The 25,990-nt window shown below is 33.2% G+C and overlaps 1 protein-coding gene across 6 annotated transcripts in view; it reads left to right on the top strand.

Moving 5' to 3' along the window:
- LOC117333284 (retinal-binding protein-like) overlaps window positions 1-25,990 on the top strand; it is a 58,327-nt gene that overhangs the window by 19,905 nt on the left and 12,432 nt on the right. For 3 of the 6 annotated variants that reach the window (XM_033892513.1, XM_033892514.1, XM_033892509.1), the window contains 5 exons: window positions 1,842-1,983; window positions 10,027-10,134; window positions 13,388-13,457; window positions 17,675-17,718; window positions 25,605-25,667. In XM_033892513.1, coding sequence (XP_033748404.1) covers window positions 1,969-1,983; window positions 10,027-10,134; window positions 13,388-13,457; window positions 17,675-17,718; window positions 25,605-25,667 — 300 coding nt within the window. In that variant the 5' untranslated portion in view covers window positions 1,842-1,968. Of the gene's footprint in view, window positions 1-1,841; window positions 1,984-3,711; window positions 3,845-10,026; window positions 10,135-13,387; window positions 13,458-17,674; window positions 17,719-25,604; window positions 25,668-25,990 lie in introns of all 6 variants that reach the window. The other 3 variants (XM_033892511.1, XM_033892508.1, XM_033892510.1) reach the window with 2 other exon arrangements.

The raw sequence follows: 25,990 nt of genomic DNA, 5'->3' as shown, positions 1-25,990 counted from the left end.
CAGCTGTTGTCACGGGCAACCGACTAAACAGTGACAATAAACAAAATAGTCCCACTGATTAGCTGCTTATACAACGATAATTTCCACACTTTTGTTGATTTGAAATACTTCAATTCCACTAGATCTATTAATCTATTTTTGACCAAGTTTAATATTTGATGCGAAAATAACCCCTTGAACTCTGTTCAATGTATTACTACGCAGAAGCCTAAATGCCAATGTCAGCCTTGAGATATATTATACATTTGGGTTAGTTGTAACAATTAAATACTGTGCAGTGGGAATGTAAACACTTAACGAACAAAATAGAAAGTTATCAGGTCATAATTCTCACATAATTTCCACTGGTGTAGTGAAGAACATAATTGTGACGTCGTCACTAAATGACGTCGTTTTGTCTGACGTCATTATATTAGGTGTATTTATTGCATTTTTGCCAGTGAAATATAGAGATTTATGAAACTAATAAAACTTATATTTTCACTGAAGCGATGAGCGGTGAAAATATAAGATTTTGCAGTGAAAAAGTGTTTCGTTTTTGACCAGTCAGAGCGGACCTTTGTATTCACCTCGTTGAAACTTGCCGATTTTTCCAATCGAAGCGGAGATAGATAAATTTGTTATTTTGCTGTATCTTTGAAATATTCTGACCCGTTTTGACTAAATACTCACTTGACGTTAGCTATTCATGCACAGATTCTCCGATAACAGCAGAAAATGCTTACATTGCGCTGATGAGTCCTTTCAAAATGGCGCCGTCATGTTGACGTGGAGTAACGTCACAAAGAGATGACGTCATTACTGAGTCCCGCACTTTTTGACTATTAATTTTTCGGTGTTCTTAATTTTGTTTTTAAGTTTATGAAATGCAATAAAAAGAAAATTGAATGGTTTCCCGTTAAATATAACATATATTTCACTCGTATGACAGAATATTTCGATATTTTTCACTCGTGCTTCGCACTCGTGAAAGTATCGATATTCTGTCATACTCGTGAAATATATGTTATATTAAACGGGAAACCATTCAATATCCTCTATATATTTGACTCCTCGGAAATATGTGTTATTGAATTAAAAATACCCGATTGGTTAATGTAACTCGCAATAATTTATGTAGTTTTGTTGCATAAAAGCTTAATATCCTCAAGGTGAAATATTGATTAAAGGCTGAGATTAAATGATGACTTTGTGTTTTTCTCCGCGAACTATATATTTTTGACGGGAACGATCGCGTGTACTGGTGACGTCACAAGAACTCGCCAATAATTGACAGCGCGATATTTGACTTTTGAATGAAAACATTGTTACAGGTTGAATACATGAAAAAGAACATTCTAAGTATTAACCACCTTGTTTCGAGAGTTATTGCCCTTTAACTTTCACATGATTTCAGACAAATTAATCAAAACATGTACACGCGCTATTCGATTTGTCTTCAGAATCACAGGACAGCAACAAGAAAGCAGTTTAACGACGTTCTATAATGACAACTACAGTATGACTTGATACGAACATACAAATGTACTTATAAATGTATGTACACGTACGTACATGTACAACTGACCCGCAGTTGTACATAAAGGATAAAATATGGTACATTGTGCGTATAAGACAATAATTACTACGTACAAGATACATTGTATCTGACATGTACAATTCAATTCAATTAATTTTATTCTTTTTTAACATACAAGATAGATAGTTTTACGTACAACATACGCGATATATTGTATATAGTATATGTAGAAGATCCAGGTACAAGATAAATCAATTTCATAGCGGCACTGATTTAATGTACAATGTATATCTTATATAATAATGTTTTGTATTTTTTACAGGAAATACGTAGGAATGTACGGAAGGATATAAAGGAGAAACAACATGTTCTGACTGATGTGGTAGTTTTCATCAGATACTAGTCATTGTTAATGTTTAGTCAATCGACTACACACACAGATATCAGCAATGAGCAAAAAGAAGGTAAGCAAAGCCGATATATTGTGTTCCTATATGGTAAAAATTATCAACAAGTAGTCAGTACTGCATCATTGTACACGACACTAGAACATGGGTCAACTTCTCCTGTTATTTATTTATATTATTTATGATGGATGAGCAGGTGATGGATTTAAAATCCATAAATATGTGTGTGTGGGTGTGTGTGTGTTTGATAAAATGCTCGCCAGTATAACCTAAATGAAGACATAGCATTGACGACCAACATAATATCTAACAGGTGTACACACTTAATGGCTCAGAGAGACTCCCACGTCGGATTAAAGAGTTCGATGACAGGTAACAGGTAATGTACACTGTATGTTGGAGACAAATGAGAGCAATTGTATACAGTATGTACAAGATACATTGTATACAGTATGTACAAGATACATTGTATACAGTATGTACAAGGTACATTGTATACAGTATGTACAAGATACCTTGTATACAGTATGTACAAGATACATTGTATACAGTATGTACAAGATACATTGTATACAGTATGTGCAAGATACATTGTATACAGTATGTGCAAGATACATTGTATACAGTATGTACAAGATACATTGTATACAGTATGTACAAGATACATTGTATACAGTATGTACAAGATACATTGTATACAGTATGTACAAGATACATTGTATACAGTATGTACAAGATACATTGTATACAGTATGTACAAGATACATTGTATACAGTATGTACAAGATACATTGTATACAGTATGTACAAGATACATTGTATACAGTATGTGCAAGATACATTGTATACAGTATGTACAAGGTACATTATGTACAGTATGTACAAGATACATTATGTACAGTATGTACAAGATACATTGTATACAGTATGTACAAGATACATTGTATACAGTATGTACAAGATACATTGTATACAGTATGTGCAAGATACATTGTATACAGTATGTACAAGATACATTGTATACAGTATGTACAAGGTACATTATATACAGTATGTACAAGATACATTGTATACAGTATGTACAAGATACATTGTATACAGTATGTACAAGATACATTGTATACAGTATGTACAAGATACATTGTATACAGTATGTACAAGGTACATTATATACAGTATGTACAAGATACATTGTATACAGTATGTACAAGATACATTGTATACAGTATGTACAAGATACATTGTATACAGTATGTACAAGATACATTGTATACAGTATGTACAAGATACATTGTATACAGTATGTACAAGATACATTGTATACAGTATGTACAAGATACATTGTATACAGTATGTACAAGATACATTGTATACAGTATGTACAAGATACATTGTATACAGTATGTACAAGATACATTGTATACAGTATGTACAAGATACATTGTATACAGTATGTACAAGGTACATTATATACAGTATGTACAAGATACATTGTATACAGTATGTACAAGATACATTGTATACAGTATGTACAAGATACATTGTATACAGTATGTACAAGATACATTGTATACAGTATGTACAAGATACCTTATATACAGTATGTACAAGATACATTATATACAGTATATACAAGATACCTTATATACAGTATGTACAAGATACATTATATACAGTATGTACAAGATACATTATATACAGTATGTACAAGATAATCAATTTCATAGCGGCACTAATTTAATGTACAATGTATATCTTATATAATAATGTATTGTATTTTTACAGGAAATACGTAGGAATGTACAGAAGGATATAAAGGACTGACTGACTGATGAGGTAGTTTTCATCAGATACTAGTCATTGTTAATGTTTAGTCAATCGACTACACACACAGATATCAGCAATGAGCAAAAAGAAGGTAAGCAATGCCGATATATTGTGTTCCTATATGGTAAAGATTATCAACAAGTAGTCAGTACTGCATCATTGTACACGACACTAGAACATGGGTTAACTTCTCCTGTTATTTATTTATATTATTTATGATGGATGAGCAGGTGATGGATTTAAAACCCATAAATATGTGTGTGTGGGTGTGTGTGTGTGTTTGATAAAATGCTCGCCAGTATAACCTAAATGAAGACATAGCATTGACGACCAACATAATATCTAACAGGTGTACACACTTAATGGCTCAGAGAGACTCCCACGTCGGATTAAAGAGTTCGATGACAGGTAACAGGTAATGTACACTGTATGTTGGAGACAAATGAGAGCTGCTGACACCTATACAAAACTACCACTTAAACAATATCAGTGAACTTCCATATAAATTGGGTATATGATGTGTTTAAGGTGTCCAAGGTGGAATGGTGGCCGGTAAACACCAACCATACACGAACCGTGATGGTATTGAGAGTTCTGACCATCTGTTATCACATTTGAGCGTTAATGAGAGCTGTAATCATCATTGGCATATTTTAAGTGTCCCGGACACAAACAGGTTACGTGTAGGTTCAGCGGCGATTGTTCTGGAAGTGTGTGCAGCATTGATAAGGTGTGGAAGATGATTATCAATGACCACACTGAGGTACGATTAAGAGAAATTGCTGTAATTACACTAAATCTGGATTATCCATAGGTTTTTTGTTAGTTAGTTACTGGTTTATCGCCTACACGACTCTGCCTGCTCGATGTCGTCTTGCGTACTACTGTATACTCATTGTATTGTTATCAAGTTTTAGAGATGATGCATGTTGAACGACCCGTCATTACAGTGATATATCAATCTAGATTGTCTGTGGCCATAAGGGCCTATATGATTAAGAGATGATGTTGGACAGCCCGTTATAAAGAGACAATGGTTTTTTTTTTTGTAATTATCTTTTTATTCAGTTTTTCAATGCAATATACATTATATTTTCATATTATGCTTGCTCACACGTGCACATATACATGAAATATAGAAACAAAATACTTACAAATCATCTAATTCACACACACACAAAACACCCAGCTCACAAAAGCTATATTGAAGTACACACATGAAACAGCATCATACACACATACACCAGACACACACAGACCCTCCCATGCATGTACCCCTATATATATATATATTTCAAAAAGCATGTATAGCAGCATGTATATTCGAACACGCACCCCCCCCCCCCCCCCCCCCACATACACACACAAAACACCCTCACACACCACACACCCTCACACACATTGATATCAGCATCAGCATGTATATTTTCACAATCAAGATTGTTTACATACGAATACCTAACCTACACAAACACTTTTTACCAGCAAATTTTACAAGTTACAACATACAGACATTAATGGATCGAAATTTCAGTATTTTGTTATCTTTCAATAGGGAAAAACGAAGTGACATCATGATTAAGTACATTGAATTGATTTTGTAAAAAAAAAAGAAAGAAGAGGAAGTGACTAGAGATTATACTAAGAAAGAGGACTGTAATCACAAAAGATAAAGGAGAGAAAGTATAAGAGAGAAAGAGAAACTAAAAGAAGGAAAAGGTTTGGGCGAGATGGAGGAACTCTATGTAGGCAACAAACAATACTGGAATATATAATAATTTAAAAGCATTTTTTTTTTCCGGCCAATGAGAAAAAAACTGTCAAATTAAGAAAATGACAAAAGGATATAAAATGAAATATATAACAATGGATAAAATAAAGTATGACACATTATAGTTTAACTAATTTATCCCATTTCCTCCACTCATTTTCAAATTTATATTTAGCTGTTTCACCTTTGCCAATTGCAATGTATTTTTGAATCATGTAATTATCTTTTATAATATTGACAAGAGCAATAATGTTTAATGAATTGTGTAAGCATCTAGTTCTATAAATATATTGTTTAATAGTAATTATAATTTCATTATCTACTCTATTACTGGGAAGGTAATTTTCATGCAGAATGCCAAAAAGAAAAGATTTCTTATTCACTGAAAATGGGATCAAAAGAGCTTCTAATAATGTGTCAAAACTTTCCAATAATCTTTGTACTTCTTCACATTCCCACAGTAAATGAGTCATTGTCTCTGTTTCAGTGTTGCACAAAGCACAAAGAGGGGAGATAACCATTCTAATTTTAAACAGGAAAGAGTTAGTTGTGAGAATATGATGGATTACTCTGAACTGAAACCACTGTAATTTTGTATTTCTTGTAACAGCGAAAGGCATTTTGTAGATTTTACTCCATGTCAGATTGTCTATGTTGTCAAAAATTATGTTCCATTTCCTAGTGCCAGATGGTATAATATTTGATTTAATCATAAAAGAATAGAAAGTTTTTGACCCTTTACTTTCCCTTAGAATAAGTTGTAGATTTATTGGTATATATGGGTAGGAAATTTCTTGACCATGTGTATTGTATGTAGAAAAAAAATCCTTAATAGCAAATATTAGACCTCGATATTGTAAAAAAGAATAAACCTGCTTCAACATCTTTTATCAAATCATTTATAATCAAAATGCCTTTCTTGTAGTAGTTTTTATAAAATATCACTTTTCTGTCTACCTTGATTTTACTGTTGTACCAAATAGGAGCTAACAACACATTTCCCGGAAAGGTTTTTTCACAGTATTTTACACACAATAAATACCAAGACTTAAAAAGCATCACTCCAAAACTTGTTATTACATTTCTCTTCACATACTTTAATATATTCTGGACCACAACTTGAAAGAAGATCTGTATCAATAAATGTCTTAAGTATTACCTGCCATTTCTCACTCTTCTGATAAAGTCTTCTAATCCAGGTTAGTTTGAGAGAGTTAATAAAATCATTAATGTTTATCATCTTCAATCCACCGTCAACAAAGTTTTGAATTATTACACCTCTTTTTACTTTGTCTGTTTTCCCATTCCATAAATATTCAAATAATATTGAATTGAGTTTGTTTACAAATTTAGTATCTGGGTTAGGTAATGATATAAAAAGATGGTTGAATTGAGATATAAGTAAAGATTTTATTACATTAATTTTTCCAATAGGTGTTAATGATCTTCTCTTCCAAACTTTTATCAGGGATTTTAATCGAGTTAGTTTTTTTGTCAAAGTTTAGTTTTGGAATATGATGGAGATTTACACTGAATTCGATTCCTAACAGAGTGAATTTTTCCTTACCCCACTGTAAATTTAGTTCAGGCAGAAAAGAATCTTCACTATACTTTTTGCTACCGATCCATATCACTTGAGTTTTACCAATATTCATTTTCAATACGGAAATTTTTGCAAATCCATTTAGTTCTTTAACTGATTCCTTAAGTGATTTCTCAGATCCATCCAATATAAGGCAGGTGTCATCAGCATACTGTGATAATAAGATAGGGCAATTCTGAACATTAATACCTGTGATATTTTTATTATTTCGTAATTTCACAGCCAAAATCTCTGCACATAGTATAAACAGATAAGGCGCAATGGGATCCCCCTGTCGGCAGCCCCTTCCAATGTTGAAGAAAGAAGATAGATTACCACCCTGATTAATTGCTGACTGGACGTTATTATGTAAAGTTTTAAACCAATTAACAATACTATTACCAAAACCAAAAAGGGACAATACTTTTTCAATAAATACCCAAGACACTGAATCAAATGCCTTTTCGAAATCAATCATCAGAAGCATGCCTGGAATATCATTTTCCTCAGTAAAATGCAAAATATCATATATTAATCTTGTATTTACCCCTATGTAACGACCTGAAATAAAACCAGTTTGATCATCATTTATTAATTTATCGAGAACAGATTTTATCCTATTTGCAATAGTACCAGATGCTATTTTGTAAACAATATTCAATAGTGATATAGGTCTCCAATTTTTAATGAAATGCCTAGATTTGTCTGCTTTTGGAATACAGGTAATTATTCCCTGTCTTTGAGTTATAGAGAGTTGCCCTGCGTGATAGCCAAAATTAATTGATCTTACTATAAAATCACCCAATTTTCCCCAAAAACATTAAAAAAATTCTGTAGTAAATCCATCCGATCCTGGGCTTTTATTATTTTTCATTTTTTTCAAAGTATTCCCTGCCTCTGTGAGAGTAATTTCCCCTTCTAAACTATCTGACTCATCAAATGATAATCTAGGCATTTCATTATCATTGAGGTAATCAGCTAAGTTTACATGCTGCAAGTTTTCTTCTGTAACATTAGATTCCCGATAAAGATTTTTATAGAAAGGAGACAATGTTATATCAGGCTAGATTGTCCATGGTCAAGTGGGCCTACAATTTTAGAGATGATATTGGACGGCTCGTCATTACAATGTTACATCAGGCTAGATTGTCCATGGTCATGTGGGCCTACAATTTTAGAGATGATATTGGACGGCTCGTCATTACAATGTTACATCAGACTAGATTGTCCATGGTCATGTGGGCATACAATTTTACAGATGATATTGGACGGCCCGTCATTATAATATTAGATCAGACTATATTGTCCATGGTCATGTGGGCCTACAATTTTACATATGATATTGAACGGCCCGTCATTACAATGTTATATTAGGTTAAATTGTCCATGGTGATATTGGACGGCCCGTCATTACAATGTCATATTAGGTTAAATTGTCCATGGTGATATTGGACGGCCCGTCATTACAATGTTATATTAGGTTAGATTGTCCATGGTCATGTGGGCCTACAATTTTAGAGATGATATTGGACGGCCCGTCATTACAATGGTATATCAGGGTAGATTGTCCATGGTCATGTGGGCCTACAATTTTAGAGATGATATTGGACGGCCCGTCATTACAATGGTATATCAGGCTAGATTGTCCATGGTCATGTGGGCCTACAATTTTACAGATGATATTGGACGGCCCGTCATTACAATGGTATATTAGGCTAGATCGTCCATGACCAAAGGGGTCATAAGAGTCCCAAATCAGCCTAACTGACCGATACGCTGATGAACAGGTGCAAATCGCGGACTTCGATGTGAGATATCTCAGCACTCGTTCAACCGATTTTGATACATTTTGCGACATTCTTCTTTGGTGACTACATAGAATAGAACATATTTGAATATCGTTTTTCGTTCAGGGTACACTTAAGAGATGATGTTGGACGGCTCGTCTCAAGAGACAGTTTTATTTCAGGCTAGTGTGTCCCTGGCCATGAAAACGTACTAGAAAGATAGTGTAGAAAACCTCCGAATAACGAGGAAATGTTCTAACCATACTGGATTCCTCACGCTAAAGTACTAGTGATAGTGTTGGAATGTCAACGATCTGGGAAAATTGCTGAAGCTACTAAATTTTCCATGAAGAAGTTCCAATGTTGATACCGAAAAACAATCATATATATACAAACTAAATGTAGTAAAATCGGCGATGAAGCACCCTGTCTTTGACGCGGTCCCAATGGGAGAATTAAACCAACCTTGGTATATTTTTTCTCGTCGAAACACTCGTAAAATATGTACCAACGACAGAACAAATCGTTTAAGTCATCGCGGTCTTAAAAGCTTCATGATTTGAAATTGAATTCAATCTACGTCGATATCATTTAGTGTGTGAAACCATGACAGCCAATATCAGAGAAATGAGAAATTATGAACGAGTCCGTAAGATTGGTATCTACAGTTTTCGCTCCGAATTTTGTGCACATACACAAGTAATAGAGAATAAAACTACAGGAGCTTGAGTGTTAATTTTATCACCAAGGTTTGGATCATGGAGACAGAAGCGTAGAAAGATTGTAGAATTATATTGATAGGTATTTATAAAGCTAAGTCTTATGATTTATGGAAAAAATTGAATATAAAGCGTTTACTTTCTCAAATGAAATTGAAATAACTTCATGAACCTAACATATTTGCAGTAATTTTAAAATAGTCAGCGTTTACATGGATATCCCTGTAATAGACAATCACGTGTCTATGTAACTACAGTAATGCGTCTCCGTGTAAATCGGTATACTTATTACTTACAGCGTCATTTGACTCTGTAGTGAGTCTGGGATTACATCGGGTTCGTCATGCGCACTGTGATTGAAATATATGTAGTATATGTAGCGCGCGGCTAATAAATCTCTTCATTCGTTCACAGTACAACCTCGCCACCATGGCCGAGACTAGCTCCGTTAAAAGTGTATCGAACGGATCATCTGGTTCACCAGGAGTGTCCGAAAGTAAAGAGGATATTGCCTTACAAGCGGTGAGTATGTGTTTGTTCTCTGAAAACGGCACACTAATACGTAGTGGTCGTGATATTTCACACATAACGAAACTGTAGTATTTCATCATGAATTTTTGAAGATCTTTCATCGTAATTACATACATTGTAGCTATAATAACGATCGAACACACACATAGCTATAATGATGAGTAAATAGCTATAATAACGAGTACATAGCTATAATAACGAGTACATACAATGTAGCTTTAATGAAGAGTAAATAGCTATAATAACGAGTACATAACTATGATGATGAGTACATAGCTATAATGACGAGTACATAGCTATAATGACGAATACATAACTATAATAACGAGTACATACATAATATGTAGTTATAATAACGAGTACATACAATGTAGCTTTAATGAAGAGTAAATAGCTATAATAACGAGTACATAACTATGATGATGAGTACATAGCTATAATGAAGAGTAAATAGCTATAATGATGAGTACATAGCTATAATAACGAGTACATAGCTATAATGATGAGTACATAGCTAAAATAACGAGTACATAGCTATAATAACGAGTACATAGCTATAATAACGAGTACATAACTATAATAACGAGTACATAGCTATAATAACGAGTACATAACTATAATAACGAGTACATAGCTATAATAACGAGTACATAGCTATAATAACGAGTACATAACTATAATAACGAGTACATAGCTATAATGATGAGTACATAGCTATAATGATGAGTACATAACTATAATAACGAGTACATAGCTATAATAACGAGTACATAGCTATAATGATGAGTACATAGCTATAATAACGAGTACATACAATGTAGCTTTAATGAAGAGTACAAAGCTGTAATAACGAGTACATGGCTATAATGATGAGTACATAGCTATAATAACGAATACATAGCTATAATAACGAATACATAGCTATAATAACGAGTACATAGCTATAATAACGAGTACATAGCTATAATAACGAGTACATAGCTATAATAACGAGTACATTGCTATAATGATGAGTACATAGCTATAATGATGAGTACATAGCTATAATAACGAGTACATAACTATAATAACGAGTACATTGCTATAATAACGAATACATAGCTATAATAACGAGTACATAGCTATAATAACGAGTACATAGCTATAATGATGAGTACATAGCTATAATAACGAATACATAGCTATAATAACGAGTACATAGCTATAATAACGAGTACATAGCTATAATAACGAGTACATAGCTATAATAACGAGTACATTGCTATAATGACGAGTACATAGCTATAATGATGAGTACATAGCTATAATAACGAGTACATAGCTATAATAACGAGTACATTGCTATAATAACAAATACATAGCTATAATAACGAGTACATAGCTATAATAACGAGTACATAGCTATAATGATGAGTACATAACTATAATGATGAGTACATAACTATAATGATGAGTACATAACTATAATAACGAATACATAACTATAATAACGAGTACATAGCTATAATAACGAGTACATAGTTATAATAACGAGTACATAGCTATAATAACGAGTACATAGCTATAATAACGAGTACATAGCTATAATGATGAGTACATAGCTATAATAACGAGTACATACAATGTAGCTTTAATGAAGAGTACATAGCTATGATAACGAGTACATAACTATGATGATGAGTACATAGCTATAATGACGAGTACATAGCTATAATAACGAGTACATAACTATAATAACGAGTACATAACTATAATGACGAGTACATAGCTATAATAACGAATACATAGCTATGATGATGAGTACATAGCTATAATAACGAGTACATAACTATGATGATGAGTACATAGCTATAATAACGAGTACATAGCTATAATAACGAGTACATAGCTATAATGATGAGTACATAACTATAATAACGAATACATAACTATAATAACGAATACATAGCTATAATAACGAGTACATAACTATAATGACGAGTACATAGCTATAATAACGAGTACATACAATGTAGCTTTAATGAAGAGTACATAGCTATAATAACGAGTACATAGCTATAATAACGAAAACATAGCTATAATAACGAGTACATAGCTATAATAACGAGTACATAGCTATAATGATGAGTACATAGCTATAATGATAAATACATAACTATAATGATGAGTACATAGTTATAATAACGAGTACATAACTATAATAACGAGTACATAGCTATAATAACGAGTACATAGTTATAATAACGAGTACATAGCTATAATAACGAGTACATAGCTATAATAACGAGTACATAGCTATAATGATGAGTACATAGCTATAATAACGAGTACATACAATGTAGCTTTAATGAAGAGTACATAGCTATGATAACGAGTACATAACTATGATGATGAGTACATAGCTATAATGACGAGTACATAGCTATAATAACGAGTACATAACTATAATAACGAGTACATAACTATAATGACGAGTACATAGCTATAATAACGAATACATAGCTATGATGATGAGTACATAGCTATAATAACGAGTACATAACTATGATGATGAGTACATAGCTATAATAACGAGTACATAGCTATAATAACGAGTACATAGCTATAATGATGAGTACATAACTATAATAACGAATACATAACTATAATAACGAGTACATAGCTATAATAACGAATACATAGCTATAATAACGAGTACATAACTATAATGACGAGTACATAGCTATAATAACGAGTACATACAATGTAGCTTTAATGAAGAGTACATAGCTATAATAACGAGTACATAGCTATAATAACGAAAACATAGCTATAATAACGAGTACATACAATGTAGCTTTAATGAAGAGTACATAACTATAATGACGAGTACATAGCTATAATGATAAATACATAACTATAATGATGAGTACATAGTTATAATAACGAGTACATAGCTATAATGATGAGTACATAGCTATAATAACGAGTACATAGCTATAATAACGAGTACATAGCTATAATAACGAGTACATACAAATGTAGCTATAATAACGAGTACATAGCTATAATGATAAATACATAGCTATAATAACGAGTACATAGCTATAATAGCGAATATCTAGTTGCATGATAGTAATACTCACGATCTTTGATGCTTGACAAGAACAGCTTTATTTTACCACACAAATGATGTATATTTATACTATGGCAGGGAAAAACGTTTGCTTTAAGATAACCCATAATTTGTATCTGTAAATTTCAGTTCAAAGCTAGAATAGCAGACATCATTAAAGCGGACCATGACGACTTCTACCTTCGGAAATGGCTAAAAGGTAAAGGTTTGGATCTTAGTATAAAATTACCAATAATTAAAATCAGCATGGATGCTGACCTTCGTTTGAATGCATCGATGATTGTATACTGATAAACATCTATTAAAAAGTTTCGGTTGCCCAACAAAGATCTTTGTCACATGTTCGGTTGTACTATTGACGCATTGATATGGCGGGAAACGAGGTCTGGTGTCTATGGGGATAACAACAGTCAGGGTCATATGAGGTCTGGTATCTATGGGGATAACAACAGTCAGTGTCATATGGTCTGGTGTCTATGGGGATAACAACAGTCAGGGTCATATGAGGTCTGGTATCTATGGGGATAACAACAGTCAGGGTGATATGAGGTATGGTATATATGGGGATAACAACAGTCAGGATCATATGAGGTCTGGTATCTATGGGGATAACAACAGTCAGGGTCATATGAGGTCTGGTGTCTATGGGGATAACAACAGTCGGAGTCATATGAGGTCTGGGCCCAGTTGTACAAAAGGTGATTAGGCTAATCACATTTAAACAACATCTTTCAAATCCTGATATAATAATTTCTGATCGAACTAGCTTGACAAAAAAATATGAAATTCTGTAATTATCAATTCTCTTCCAACTGGCATAATTTAAAGATGACATACTCACGGGTTTTGCAACAAATGAGAAATACAATTTTCACTAATCAAGTGATTAAGCTAATCACCTTTTGAACAACTGGGCCCTGGTGTCTATGGGGATAACAACAGTCGGGGTCATATGCGGTCTGGTATCTATGGCGATAACAACAGTCAGGGTCATATGAGGTCTGGTATCTATGGCGATAACAACAGTCAGGGTCATATGAGGTCTGGTATCTATGGCGATAACAACAGTCAGGGTCATATGAGGTCTGGTATCTGTGGGGATAACAACAGTCAGGGTCGTATGAGGTCTGGTATCTATGGCGATAACAACAGTCAGGGTCATATGAGGTCTGGTATCTATGGCGATAACAACAGTCAGGGTCATATGCGGTCTGGTGTCTATGGGGATAACAACAGTCAGGGTCATATGAGGTCTGGTATCTATGGCGATAACAACAGTCAGGGTCATATGAGGTCTGGTATCTATGGCGATAACAACAGTCAGGGTCATATGAGGTCTGGTATCTATGGCGATAACAACAGTCAGGGTCGTATGAGGTCTGGTATCTATGGCGATAACAACAGTCAGGGTCATATGAGGTCTGGTATCTATGGCGATAACAACAGTCAGGGTCATATGCGGTCTGGTGTCTATGGGGATAACAACAGTCAGGGTCATATTAGGTCTGGTATCTATGGCGATAACAACAGTCAGGGTCATATGAGGTCTGGTATCTATGGCGATAACAACAGTCAGGGTCATATGAGGTCTGGTATCTATGGGGATAACAACAGTCAGGATCATATGAGGTCTGGTATCTATGGGGATAACAACAGTCAGGGTCATATGAGGTCTGGTGTCTATGGGGATAACAACAGTCAGGATCATATGAGGTCTGGTGTCAATGGGGATAACAACAGTCAGGATCATATGAGGTCTGGTATCTATGGCGATAACAACAGTCAGGGTCATATGAGGTCTGGTGTCTATGGGGATAACAACAGTCAGGGTCATATGCGGTCTGGTGTCTATGGGGATAACAACAGTCAGGGTCATATTAGGTCTGGTATCTATGGCGATAACAACAGTCAGGGTCATATGAGGTCTGGTATCTATGGGGATAACAACAGTCAGGGTCATATGAGGTCTGGTATCTATGGCGATAACAACAGTCAGGGTCATATGAGGTCTAGTATCTCGGGGTTATAGGACGTAAATAAAACACATATCGGCAGTAAAAGTTGTCCCCGGGCAGGAAGCACACAGAACCCCTGATTATGTTGAGTCCATTATTACTGGGTTCACTAGTGTCCTCTGAAACCACGCCCGACCCTACAGGGATTTGTGTATGTTGACGGTATATTGCGATTCCATTGATAGTATTGATACACGTGTGTTCTGCTGTGTAACAAATAAAGTGTGAACACGTGTTCGACTCGGTTTGTTACATAAAGTAGGCAGATTCCCTCTGTTATCACGCTAAAGATAAGCGTGGTAAAACCATTCAATTCTTCCGATGGATGTTGCTTCCGAAGGATATTGTACCACGGTATAACAGATACACAATCCTCTGTAACATACCACAGGTACTTGATGCAAATAACTAACCCATGTCATTTATTAAACGTGTCAAGCGTCTTGGTTAATCAGCAATCTGAATATAATATTAATCAATTAGAGTTTGCTAAACGGAGCCGAAGTCTCACATGAGCTATTACATGTTTCGGTGTGTACAGTTCGAAATACCATGTGACCTTTCGTCCTCTAAATATCCGGAGTTATATAGGGATATGCATCAAAAGAGACATTACACAAAGAGAGCAGACATAGTTGGATTTTTCGCCCAGTGAACATCCACGGCCATTTTGAGATAAGTCCTCCTTGTAGTAGTTGGTGACTACGTCACTGAACTGCATACTGAATGTCCATCGTACGTCATCCAGAGCATTTGGTTAACGTGTCTTGCTCAGGGACACAACCACGAAAGCCTAGAAGCACAAACCGACACGGTTAGGGAGCGTCGACCCCCGCATCTCGGATCTTCACTTGAGGATACGCGGATGCCGTTCTGACCGGCTGCAACATCGCGGCCCCTTCACCTGAGGTTAAGTAGCCGGCGCGCTAACCGACTGAGCTATCGCGCCCCCCTCACCTGAGGTTATGTAGCCGGCGTGCTAACCGACTGAGCTATCGCGGCCCCTTCACATGAGGTTAAATAGCCGGCGCACTAACCGACTGAGCTATCGCGGCCCCTCATCTCAGGTTAATTAGCCAAGTTCAAGTTCAAGTTCAAGAGCTATAACGGCGCCCTCAGCAGACAGGGTAACTGATCATGATATGGTGAAGATAATTATTCTGCATTACAGTATCATCTACATATCAAATTTCAAATCCCCTGATAAAACTTGTCACGACTGTGACGTAGCTCATCGTTACCCGACCCACCGGACATGCGAGTGTCATTTACTGTTAATCTCACTGTATTTAAATACGTCAACGTAAAGATGGATTATTTAACTTAGCAATGACAGTTTTATGACATAACCATTCCAAATACATGTATAATACTTGTACTATACGTTGCGTTTGTTTGACTCGCCACCTCAAGAATCTGAGAGGGGTTCACCCTTGTACCATGGTTTCGAATAAGCCGTTTATTGAATGATAAATTCTAACCTAGTGTTGTAACGATCAAAATAGAAAACGTGTTTACGATGTTTATAATCATCTACACAAATGGAGGTATCGGCCATGTATATGTTCAGTTGATTTTGATCCAAAGGCTGGACGTAACATCACAGTAAAATGGCTGAAGCGTTGTATATTTAAGATCCCCGTATATTTAAGTTCCTTGTATTGGTCATGTTAATTATCTACCCACTATTGAATAGGCTACGACTCTGATGAATAGGCAAATATCTATCTTACCTCGCTTTATAATCCAGATATATTTTCGAATCGGTTTATCATAATTTGCTAGTTTCGATCGGAATGTTTCCCATATGAAAACTCTCACTGGAAACTAAGATGATAAATGTATGTGTGATAAAGTGAAATTTACCATCTAAAATATGAAGCCATATAATTTAATTATTTTTGCGCGGTTCACGGGCGCTACACTTATGATACTCGAGTACGAACCGTCGGGGTTTGGAATTTGTGCCAAAGTTTTGTCGAGTGTAAGAGGCCATATCTCTTCTTATACCTTCCTGTATCACCCGTATATCATTTGATTGTTCTATACTACTTTATGTGTGTAGTTATGTCGTTAAACTAAACAGAAACGGACGTTAAATGTATTAAAATTCCACATTAAACGGAGTAAGCGGAAAATATAAAAACGGGCTCCGTTCTAGTACAGTACGCTGTATATCAATATTACGTCCGCCAGGACAGGAAAATATTTTCGTCTAGATCTGGTTATAGCATGGATTCACATTGGTTAAAAAACTGAAGAATAGATACATGGTATATATGTAGCCCCACGGAGAGTATGGATAGCAGCTTTTTATTGAATACACGTGTATTTTACAAAATATTGAATATTTATCATATTTATCACGTATTGTTATCAAGTTATATATATTGTATTACAGCTCGCTGTTACGATGTTGACAAGGCAGAAACCATGTACCGTACAGTAAGTGTACCCCATTGTACCTTATTTAGTGTCGGATATACATTTATGTAACAGTTAATATAAGCTTCCAGGAGCTCGTATTTCGACAAACATACATGTAAGTAAACCATCACTATATCAGTGTAAAACAAATTTATCATAAGATATAAACACGTAGTTTAAAGGTTTAAGATAAGCGGCTAATATAATCAAACGTACAAAATTTGACATTAATATGAATTTTTCAATAAGACTTAAATATCAGTCCAGACGGCAGGTGATTTGGACAGCCCCTGTCCTACAGATTTAAATGTTATATACAGTACATCACAATAGGATTACACGAAAATTACGTCACAGAAAGTGTACATGTACAGTGGAACATAGAACACAGGGTATGCTCAGTTTGTCCAGGTAAAGACAAGTCTGAAAAAGATTTCAGACAAATTATTCGGACTTGGAAATTAAATGAATACTGACTTACTTCAAGACAAAGGGCCAGTCGCCATGTTGGTCAGGCCAACTCTGCCATGAGGCTACCCAATGTTAGCAGTCACTCAGTATGATTGGATATAATACAAATGGGTTTAAAACTAATTATTCTACATTTGTTTGATAGATATGAGATTTATTTTTAAAAAAGACCTTATAGACAAAACCTACATATCTTTGGCCATCTTGTAACACATTGGACAAACCACACAAAAACCTGCATGAAATAGAAACACCAACAAGATGAATCGGCAACTAGCTTTACATTGACAGATCTCGTATCCCCGAGTACAAGAGTCCTCTCTGTCACGCAAAGGTGTTACGCTAATTAGCACGTGAGTGACGTTAATCACCTTGGTGAGAGAATTATAGCGTGACGAATAATCATTCGACCACACGTCTCCGTATACCAAGACTACTGCCAATTACAAAACAGTTGTGATTCCAATACTATTATTGGCCATCCCCTAGTGGAGATTACTGTCACACACATATACCAGTGAAGGTATTTGCAAAAGTTGATTCGTATGAAAAATAGTCCTCTTAAAACCAGCTTTTATTGATTTTCGACTTTGTGGTGATTTGTATTTCATTGACTAATATCATCATTGACCATATACGATGGATCAAATTTCGCCCTTGAACACCAATTAATCAATGCCAGACTTGACCACTCATTACTCAGTTTCCTTCCAACACTACAACTACATGTACATCAACTAAAATGTTACCTTACTAATCACTAATACATCAACTAACATGTTACCTTACTAATCACTAATACATCAAATGTAATGTTATTTTACTAATTACTGATACATCAACTAAAATGCTATCTTACTAATTACTGATACATCAACTAAAATGTTACCGTACTAATTACTGATACATCAACTAAAATGTTACCTTACTAATTACTGATACATAAGCTAAACTGTTACCGTACTAATTACTGATACATCAGCTAAACTGTTACCGTACTAATTACTGATACATCAGCTAAGATGTTACCTTACTAATAACTGATACATGTACATCAACTAAAATGTTACCGTACTAATTACTGATACATCAACTAAAACGTTATTCTACTAATTACTGATACATAAACTTAAATGTTATTTTAATTATTACTGATACATAAACTAAAATGTTACCGTACTACATGTAATTACTGATACATCAACTAAAATGTTACCGTACTAATAACTGATAGATCAACTATAATGTTACCGTACTAATTACTGATACATCAACTAAAACGTTATTTTACTAATTACTGATACATAAACTTAAATGTTATTTTAATTATTACTGATACATCAACTAAAATGTTACCGTACTACATGTAATTACTGATACATCAACTAAAATGTTACCGTACTACATGTAATTACTGATACATCAACTAAAATGTTACCGTACTAATAACTGATAGATCAACTATAATGTTACCGTACTAATTACTGATACATCAACTAAAATGTTACCGTACTAATAACTGATACATCAACTAAAATGTTACCGTACTAATTACTGATACATCAACTATAATGTTACCGTACTAATTACTGATACATCAACTATAATGTTATTTTAATTATTACTGATACATAAACTATAATATTACTGCACTAATAACTGATACATCAACTAAAATGTTACCTTACTAATTACTGATACATCAACTATAATGTTACCGTACTAATTACTGATACATCAACTATAATGTTACCGTACTAATTACTGATACATCAACTATAATGTTACCGTACTAATTACTGATACATAAACTAAAATGTTACCGTACTAATTACTGATACATAAACTAAAATGTTACCGTACTAATTACTGATACATCAACTAAAATGTTACCTTACTAATTACTCATACATCAACTATAATGTTACCGTACTAATTACTGATAAATCAACTAAAATGTTACCGTACAAATTACTGATACATCAACTATAATGTTACCGTACTAATAACTGATACATCAACTAAAATGTTACCGTACTAATAGCTGATACATCAACTAAAATGATACCTTACTAATTACTGATACATCAACTAAAATGTTACCGTACTAATTATTGATACATCAACTAAAATGTTACCGTACTAATTACTGATACATCAACTAAAATGTTACCGTACTAATTACTGATACATCAACTAAAATGTTACCGTACTAATTACTGATACATCAACTAAAATGATACCGTACTAATTACTGAAACATCAACTAAAATGTTACCGTACTAATTACTGATACATCAACTAAAATGTTACCTTACTAATAACTGATACATCAACTAAAATGATACCGTACTAATTACTGATACATCAACTAAAATGTTACCGTACTAATTACTGATACATCAACTATAATGTTACCGTACTAATTACTGATACATCAACTAAAATGTTACCGTACTAATTACTGATACATCAACTAAAATGATACCGTACTAATTACTGAAACATCAACTAAAATGTTACCGTACTGATAACTGATACATCAACTAAAATGTTACCTTACTAATAACTGATACATCAACTAAAATGATACCGTACTAATTACTGAAACATCAACTAAAATGTTACCGTACTAATTACTGATACATCAACTAAAATGTTACCTTACTAATAACTGATACATCAACTAAAATGATACCGTACTAATTACTGATACATCAACTATAATGTTACCGTACTAATTATTGATACATCAACTAAAATGTTACCGTACTAATAAATGATACATCAACTAAAATGATACCTTACTAATTACTGATACATCAACTATAATGTTACCTTACTAATAACTGATACATCAACTAAAATGTTACCGTACTAATAAATGATACATCAACTAAAATGATACCTTACTAATAAATGATACATCAACTAAAATGATACCTTACTAATAACTGATACATCAACTAAAATGATACCTTACTAATAACTGATACATCAACTAAAATGTTACCGTACTAATAAATGATACATCAACTAAAATGATACCTTACTAATAACTGATACATCAACTAAAATGATACCTTACTAATTACTGATACATCAACTAAAATGTTACCTTACTAATTACTGATACATCAACTAAAATGTTACCTTACTAATTACTGATACATCAACTAAAATGTTACCGTACTAATTACTGATACATCAACTAAAATGTTACCGTACTAATTACTGATACATCAACTAAAATGTTACCGTACTAATTACTGACACATCAACTAAAATGTTACCGTACTAATTACTCATACATCAACTAAAATGTTACCGTACTAATTACTGATAAATCAACTAAAATGTTACCGTACAAATTACTGATACATCAACTATAATGTTACCGTACTAATAACTGATACATCAACTAAAATGTTACCGTACTAATTACTGATACATCAACTAAAATGTTACCGTACTAATTACTGATACATCAACTAAAATGTTACCGTACTAATTACTGATACATCAACTATAATGTTACCGTACTTATTACTGATACATCAACTATAATGTTACCGTACTAATTACTGATACATCAACTAAAATGTTACCGTACTAATTACTGATACATCAACTAAAATGTTACCGTACTAATTACTGATACATAAACTAACATGTTACCGTACTAATTACTGATACATCAACTAAAATGTTACCGTACTAATTACTGATACATCAACTATAATGTTACCGTACTAATTACTGATACATAAACTAACATGTTACCGTACTAATTACTGATACATCAACTCAAATGTTACCGTACTAATTACTGATACATCAACTATAATGTTACCGTACTAATTACTGATACATCAACTAAAATGTTACCTTACTAATTACTGATACATCAACTAAAATGTTACCGTACTAATTACTGATACATCAACTATAATGTTACCTTACTAATTACTGATACATCAACTAAAATGTTACCGTACTAATTACTGATACATCAACTAAAATGTTACCTTACTAATTACTGATACATCAACTAAAATGTTACCGTACTAATTACTGATACATCAACTATAATGTTACCGTACTAATTACTGATACATCAACTATAATGTTACCGTACTAATTACTGATACATCAACTAAAATGTTACCGTACTAATTACTGATACATCAACTAAAATGTTACCTTACTAATTACTGATACATCAACTAAAATGTTACCTTACTAATTACTGATACATCAACTAAAATGTTACCGTACTAATAGCTGATACATCAACTATAATGTTACCGTACTAATTACTGATACATCAACTAAAATGATACCGTACTAATTATTGATACATCAACTAAAATGTTACCGTACTAATAGCTGATACATCAACTAAAATGTTACCGTACTAACAACTGATACATCAACTAAAATGTTACCGTACTAATTACTGATACATCAACTAAAATGTTACCGTACTAATAACTGATACATCAACTAAAATGTTATTCTACTAATTACTGATACATCAACTAAAATGTTACCGTACTAACAACTGATACATCAACTAAAATGTTACCGTACTAATTACTGATACATCAACTAAAATGTTACCGTACTAATTACTGATACATCAACTAAAATGTTACCTTACTAATTACTGATACATCAACTAAAATGTTACCGTACTAATTACTGATACATCAACTATAATGTTACCTTACTAATTACTGATACATCAACTAAAATGTTACCGTACTAATTACTGATACATGTACATCAACTAAAATGTTACCGTACTAATTACTGATACATCAACTAAAATGTTACCTTACTAATTACTGATACATCAACTAAAATGTTACCGTACTAATTACTGATACATCAACTAAAATGTTACCGTACTAATTACTGATACATCAACTAAAATGTTACCGTACTAATTACTGACACATCAACTAAAATGTTACCGTACTAATTACTCATACATCAACTAAAATGTTACCGTACTAATTACTGATAAATCAACTAAAATGTTACCGTACAAATTACTGATACATCAACTATAATGTTACCGTACTAATAACTGATACATCAACTAAAATGTTACCGTACTAATTACTGATACATCAACTATAATGTTACCGTACTTATTACTGATACATCAACTATAATGTTACCGTACTAATTACTGATACATCAACTAAAATGTTACCGTACTAATTACTGATACATCAACTAAAATAATACCGTACTAATTACTGATACATAAACTAACATGTTACCGTACTAATTACTGATACATCAACTAAAATGTTACCGTACTAATTACTGATACATCAACTATAATGTTACCGTACTAATTACTGATACATAAACTAACATGTTACCGTACTAATTACTGATACATCAACTCAAATGTTACCGTACTAATTACTGATACATCAACTATAATGTTACCGTACTAATTACTGATACATCAACTAAAATGTTACCTTACTAATTACTGATACATCAACTAAAATGTTACCGTACTAATTACTGATACATCAACTATAATGTTACCTTACTAATTACTGATACATCAACTAAAATGTTACCGTACTAATTACTGATACATCAACTAAAATGTTACCTTACTAATTACTGATACATCAACTAAAATGTTACCGTACTAATTACTGATACATCAACTATAATGTTACCGTACTAATTACTGATACATCAACTATAATGTTACCGTACTAATTACTGATACATCAACTAAAATGTTACCGTACTAATAGCTGATACATCAACTATAATGTTACCGTACTAATTACTGATACATCAACTAAAATGATACCGTACTAATTATTGATACATCAACTAAAATGTTACCGTACTAATAGCTGATACATCAACTAAAATGTTACCGTACTAACAACTGATACATCAACTAAAATGTTACCGTACTAATTACTGATACATCAACTAAAATGTTACCGTACTAATAACTGATACATCAACTAAAATGTTATTCTACTAATTACTGATACATCAACTAAAATGTTACCGTACTAACAACTGATACATCAACTAAAATGTTACCGTACTAATTACTGATACATCAACTAAAATGTTACCGTACTAATTACTGATACATCAACTAAAATGTTACCTTACTAATTACTGATACATCAACTAAAATGTTACCGTACTAATTACTGATACATCAACTATAATATTACCTTACTAATTACTGATACATCAACTAAAATGTTACCGTACTAATTACTGATACATGTACATCAACTAAAATGTTACCGTACTAATTACTGATACATCAACTAAAATGTTACCGTACTAATTACTGATACATCAACTAAAATGTTACCTTACTAATTACTGATACATCAACTACAATGTTACCGTACTAATTACTGATACATCAACTATAATGTTACCTTACTAATTACTGATACATCAACTAACATGTTACCGTACTAATTACTGATACATCAACTAAAATGTTACCGTACTAATTACTGATACATCAACTAAAATGCTACCGTACTAATTACTGATACATCAACTAAAATGCTACCGTACTAATTACTGATACATCAACTAAAATGCTACCGTACTAATTACTGATACATCAACTATAATGTTACCGTACTAATTACTGATACATCAACTAAAATGTTACCGTACTAATTACTGATACATCAACTAAAATGTTACCGTACTAATTACTGATACATCAACTATAATGTTACCGTACTAATTACTGATACATCAACTAAAATGCTACCGTACTAATTACTGATACATCAACTATAATGTTACCGTACTAATTACTGATACATCAACTAAAATGTTACCGTACTAATTACTGATACATCAACTAAAATGCTACCGTACTAATTACTGATACATCAACTATAATGTTACCGTACTAATTACTGATACATCAACTAAAATGTTACCGTACTAATAACTGATACATGTACATCAACTACAATACTGATACATCAACTATAATGTTACCGTACTAATTACTGATACATCAACTAAAGTGTTACCGTACTAATTACTGATACAGTATACACCAACTATAATACTAGGATCATTTAAGGCCGGTCTTCATGTATGAGGTATATACGTGTCTATTTTAGTCGCCCCTTACGATCATGCACGTCCTACCTGCAGGGGAATCTTCCTAACTACAATGTACATATTCATCAATTACACAATGTTTAATCTTTTTAACCACCGATTTTACCTTTCTGGACCATAACCGTTATCTCGGAGATCCTAGGCTAACTACATCATTACCTCTCGGAATCACTGATGTACATGTATCATTGTTGTCAAGTTTACTGACCATGTTTCCAGTGAAGTAGTACATGTATATCATGGTTTGTATTATTCACTTTCAGAGCATGTCTTTCCGCGAAAAGATGAATGTTGGTCGTATCCTACAGGACTATGACCCACCTCCGGTAAGTTAAGAACCATATTATCTGGACTGATAAACACTAATACAGCCGGATCTACAATAGGGTAGTCAAATTATTACAACACATTACTCAAACGCTTAGAAAGATAATTATAAGTTAGCTACAATTCATTAAGAGGACTATCTAAATTTGTTTAATTAAGTACTTAAATACGATAGCCAACAAAAGCCTGGCAAAATGATTTGAAAAAACTGTAACGTTTTTTTATGGTACAGTTTAAAAAAAAACAACTTTTTGTACCATTATACGGTACAAAACGATGTGAAAGCAGAGTTAACATGAGTCGGTCGCTTTTGTATTATCTT

The sequence above is a fragment of the Pecten maximus genome, chromosome 8 (genome assembly GCF_902652985.1).
Source record: "Pecten maximus chromosome 8, xPecMax1.1, whole genome shotgun sequence".
Classification (NCBI taxonomy): Eukaryota; Metazoa; Mollusca; class Bivalvia; order Pectinida; family Pectinidae; genus Pecten; species Pecten maximus.
Note: the sequence above shows the minus strand (reverse complement) of the source record. Positions and strands in the feature narration are given on the sequence as shown.